The following is a 5,454-nucleotide window of genomic DNA, read 5'->3' on the forward strand; positions in this document are numbered from 1 at the left end:
TTTAAGCATTTTTCAGATACTCAAATTCAGCCATTTTCTTTTATTTATACTCGGCGCTTTAGTCTTTAGTGGGTTATTTTATGAAAATTTCAAATATTGTACCAGTGGAAAAAAAACGAAAAATAACATTTGGGTAAGGGCTTAAGCCCCACCCTTTGCCTTAGTGTGTCCGCCCCTGACAGGAGGGTTCTTAATACGTCGGAATTTTGCTTTTGTACAATCCGCAACTCAGAAAGATGCCACAAAAGTTTTGTAGTGAATATGACAATATGTTACTTGCTTTGCTTCATCTCTATCTTTTTAAAATTTCTTCCAGTTGGCTGATAAATTAACTTGTGGATTTTCAGTAAGATATTCGATAGTGTCGTAGTATCTGTTAATTATACTTTAAGGGACCACGATCAAAGGAATAGCCTGTGGACGAATGTATGAACTTGTTAGTACTATGAAATTTGTTGGTTTCAATTTGAGATAGTGAATGTGTAGAAGATGCATTTAGGCCAAGGATAAAATTTACTGAGATAAGCAGCTAATCATTTTCCCCTGCTGTTTTTTGGTTTTGGTTAGGATGGCATGCCTAACACTCTGGGTGATGGGAATTCGTATAGAGTCAATTAGAAATAATTAAAAGCATCCCCACATCAGACTCCTACAAAAATTAAAAGCATCACACATCATCTCTTACGCATGACTATTATACTAGAAAAATTGTCAAACCATTTAAAGAATTAGTACCTTGAGTCCTCATCACACAATATAATCCACTTCTAATGATATAAAATAATCCAAAATCTAATTGCCAATAACTTAGCAGCTAAAATGCAAGAGATAGTACATGAAGAAACATAAAACTTGTATTTACCAGTTGGCAACTTTACAGTTACAATTTTAATAGTAAAAGAAATAGTTCCAAAAGTACAGCTACCAAATTTGTTTAACAATCTTGAATTTTTCAAGCACAAATTTGCCTTCCTTGTATTTCTGGGATTCCTCATAAGCCTTCTCATACTTCCAACCAAGAACCTCTCTGCAATCGGCACAGTGCACGTCCGCCACCAAGTGCAGCCCCGTCATCATCTGCCGATCCTCCTTCCTACCCGAATACATGTTCTGTGCGTGCGAGAAGAGGAAGGCTCTTCCATTTTTCGACTGATCAAAACACTCCATCAAATCAAAGTTAGAGCATAGCGTTGAGAGTTAATTGTAGAACAAATTTACTTTACCTGAAACGACTTTGAAACAATGTCATCATGGATGGCCACATGGTTTCTGCATTTGTAGCAGCCGTACAACCTCGGACCCATGATCAAATCACCCATTTTATCATCAATTTTCTTGCTTGTGATCAGTCAATCAGGGGAATTGAAGGGACTTGGTTTTTTTTTTTTTGCTATGCAAGAAAAGATTAGACAAAAGTTAGTAGTAAGGAGGAGTTGAAAAGATCATTAAAGTATCATAGCCAATGCAATAAAAATAAAAGATTGAGTGATGATTCCAAACAAGCTATGATGTTAATCAAATAAAAAACAATACATTATTTTAGTACAATCTTGGCGTATGGGCTATCAATAATTGTGGTCGCATTCAATAGCCCCCACTGCCTTGCGTTTGGACTTCCACTCGTTCCACTCCAAATCGACCACTATACAACAACTATTTCGTGTTCTTTCCCAAACATTATATATGTGGAAAAATTAAATAAATACTATACTTTGCAGCATTATGGATGGAGTTGCTATAATGGTTTCCTACTACTTTTTCATCAATATTTACAAAAGTTTATTTTTCTATTTGAGTTTGGGTGAACCACTAAAGGTGCAAATCCGTAACATATGAAATAATTTTTTTTACTAGCGTCCGAATTTGACGAAATATCACGTGATTTATATTCACTTTACATTGATTTTGTGGTTGTAGCAACTTTTATATATAAATTATCACTTTGATTGATTTAATATGACCAAAATAAATTGGTGCTATGTATATACATAGTATGTGTTCATTAATCTATAGTAGTATAATTTTTTCAAAATCAAACCGGTTGAGAAAATCGAAAATACCCTTTTATATAGTATGTGTTCATTTGATAAAGTTTAATAAAAGTCAATATGGGATTGGAGCTTTAAATAGTACATCTACCTTCACAAATCAAATTTATAGCCATCCTTGTTACCTTGTATTCGGAATTTCGGAGTTTGAATGAAATAATTGCTTTTGGGTATCATTTTGTTTAGCATTAGGAATATTAGAACTGACTTCCAATATTATTTCATCTGGTGCTTGAATATTAAAATAAACTTGTAAACATCATCTCATCTTGAGCTTGTAAGATTATAGCTAATTTTTAGCGTTATCTCGTCTGAATATTGAAAGACAATTATTGGCTTGTGTTCATTATCGTAACTAGAATTTGAAAAACCAAAACTAACTTCCAACCATCATATTGTCTGGGGCTTGAAATAAGAATTAAGTTATGAGCATCATCTCATTTGAAGCTTGATAAATTATATTGTTCTTCTAAGCATCATTTGATATCTAGTCTTAAATTTAAAAGACCAGAATTAATTGCTGTCATAGTAACCAAAACAAAATTGATAGCTTGTGACACTTCTATAGGTGAGTCGATAAATGTCATGTGACAAATACAATGCTCAGTACTGAATATTTTTAGCAAAGTTGGCTAAAAGAGTGATGATAGTTATGGAGAAACATAGAGTAATCACTATTGGGATGTGGAATGTGATGGTTACAACTTGCCTTATTGGAAACCGATTTTACACTTCGCCCCAATTAAGAGATTACCAATCATTTCAGTACTAACCAATATTACAACTTATTAACGCAAGTGACGTAACTCGGAATTAGCCGTATTGTGCTATAACATAAGCTAGTCGATTTCTTTCTTGTTATCAGTAGCAACAACTTTGCTAGTTCTAGATTTCTTTTCTAGTGTTTGGTTGAAAGGGTGGGGTTTGTTTTTCCATCTATAAACAAACTATTCAAAAGGTTAAAGTATTACAAGATGAATTCGTACAAATAGTACTATAAGGGGGTGTTCGGTTGACAAGATTAAATCTCATGATTAAATATGTATCATGTTTGGTTCATAAGATTGAATCATTCAACTTAATCCTAGATGGATAGTCTCATGATAATTAGTCATAGCCTCCTTCCTCCAACTAAAACAATCCCACAACTTAATCCTAGATGGATAGTCTCATGATATTAGTCATGACAATCGAACGCCACCTAAGAAAACTAGGTGTAAGTTGCACTCTTTGAGATTTTTTTTCCACTAAAAATGATGTAGGTTTAAGTGTGAATATTCAATTTGGTAGTGATTCGGTTCTTGAATAGATGAGTTTGATGATTATAGGCTAGATACGTTTGGGAGAAGCATTAATTTAAATATTCCTATCTTGTCTTGTGGAGTAAATGGTTGATCTTAGTTCTGTTAAAAAAATATTTCAATTTGATACTAATAATTTTAAAAAATAAAAAGGGCATAATTGATAACGTAATGATGGTAGTAATTCTTTAATTTCTCGATTCATTTTTCGTTGGATAGTTATGAATTGGGATATTAAAATACATACTTTCTTTTATTATAAGAGCATCAGCAATCGCGGACGTCCACGAGGAATTCCCACTGGCGTGCGGGAATTCCGTGGCGGACGTCCGTCATTGTGCGTCCCTTCCACGGATACGGAATTCCGCGAAGGAATTCGCAGTTCCAAAACACGGAATTCCGCGGGGAATTCCGTGCGGACGTCCGTCATTGCGTTGACGCCCGCGGAATTCCCGTTTAATGCATTAAATATTTTTTTCGGTTCCTATATATACATCCCGTTGAACTTCATTTAAATCGCACCACTTGTATTAACAAGTTTCTCTCTCTCTAAATTTCTTTTATATATCCGTAATGGCCGGTAGTGGTAGTGGTAGTGGTGGTGGGCATATGAACATATGATGCGGATGATACACGCACGTGTGCGGGAGGCCGCGGAGAGGGAGGAACAAGCGGCCTCGGAGCCGGTGGTGCCTCGACCCATCCATCGTCGCACTATAGTGCCCCGGCTTCACCTAGCTGCCCACATGCGGTTGTACGAGGATTACTTTGCGCCGGAGCCACGGTTTGGGGAGAACCTATTCCGACGACGGTTTAGGATGCATCGGCCGCTCTTTATGCATATCGTGGGCGCTTTAGAGCGTCGATATAGGTATTTTAGGGTGCGGGATGATGCGGCTGGTAAACCCGGCCACACGCCGATTCAAAAGTGCACTGCCGCAATTAGGCAGTTGGCATACGGAGGTTCGGCCGACATGTTCGACGAGTACCTCCACATCGGCGAGACGACTGCGCGCGACTGCTTGAAGTATTTTTGTCAGGGCGTTAGATAGATATTCGAGGATAGGTATCTTCGGAAGCCTACCCCCGAAGATTGTCAGGCTCTGCTGGATATGCACGGGAATCAGCACTGGTTTCCGAGGATGTTAGGTAGCTAGATTGTATGCACTGGGAATGGAAGAATTACCCCGCTGCCTGGAAAGGGATGTACACTACTGGTTTCAAGGCCAAGAATCCCACAATGATCCTTGAAGCGGTAGCTGACTACCGGCTGTGGATTTGGCATGCCTATTTTGGAGTAGCCGGGTCGAACAACGACATCAACGTCCTCCAGTCGTCGCCCCTTTTCAACGACCAGTGCATGGGCGTTGGTCCGGCCGTCAACTTCGTCGCCAACGACAACCAGCACAACATGGGCTATTATTTGGCAGATGGGATATACCCTATGTGGCCCGTCTTTGTGAAGACGATCAGGTGCCCGGCAGATGAAAAGAAGATATATTTTGCGGGTCGCCAGGAGGCAGCGAGCAAGGATGTGGAGCGGGCATTCGGGGTGCTACAGGCTCGATGGGCGGCAGTGAAGGGTCCCGCACGGCTGTGGTATGTTGACAGCATCGCAAACATCATGTACTCATGTATTATCATGCACAACATGATTGTCGAAGATGAAGGTCTAGCACTGACTGATTGGACCAACGATGACACGGATGCTGCGGGTCCAAGCCACAGCGTGGCCACTGGCAATGTCCGCATGGGGACACCCCACGACGATATCGATCGAGTCCGTGCATTCGCCGACATGCGCCAAAAACAAGCCCATGTTCGACTCCAGAACGATATTATTGAAGAAGTATGGCAGCGGAGGGGTCGTCGTTGATGTGGGGTTGGGCATTATTGAAATGTATTTTTTAATTTGGTGAAATGTACTTTTCTTTTTTTTATTAATGGAATATTTTTCCCTATTTGTGTCGACTATTTAATTCCGTAAATTTCTTACTTCCGGAAATTGTTTAATTTGTGAATTTGTGAATTTTTTTATTGTGAGAATTCCTTCGGGAATTACGCGGGGAATTCCTCCACTGTGCAGTGGGAATTCCGTATGACGT

The 5,454-nt window shown here is 38.9% G+C and overlaps 1 protein-coding gene across 2 annotated transcripts; it reads right to left on the reverse strand.

Annotated features, from left to right (window-relative positions):
• Window positions 1-836: 836 nt before the first annotated feature.
• LOC121764572 (protein yippee-like At4g27745) lies at window positions 837-1,658 on the reverse strand. Of its 2 annotated transcripts, XM_042160584.1 has the most exons (3): window positions 1,534-1,658; window positions 1,224-1,390; window positions 837-1,149 (listed from the first exon to the last, which is right to left on the reverse strand). In XM_042160584.1, exons 2-3 carry the CDS (start codon window positions 1,317-1,319, stop codon window positions 922-924), a joined length of 324 nt encoding a protein of 107 aa, XP_042016518.1. In that variant the 5' UTR covers window positions 1,320-1,390; window positions 1,534-1,658; the 3' UTR covers window positions 837-921. The 2 variants fall into 2 exon arrangements, with proteins under 2 accessions (XP_042016518.1, XP_042016517.1); XM_042160583.1 differs by lacking the exon at window positions 1,534-1,658 and having other exon boundaries at window positions 1,224-1,506.
• Window positions 1,659-5,454: the final 3,796 nt, after the last annotated feature.

The sequence above is a fragment of the Salvia splendens genome, chromosome 14 (assembly GCF_004379255.2).
Source record: "Salvia splendens isolate huo1 chromosome 14, SspV2, whole genome shotgun sequence".
NCBI lineage: Eukaryota > Viridiplantae > Streptophyta > Magnoliopsida > Lamiales > Lamiaceae > Salvia > Salvia splendens.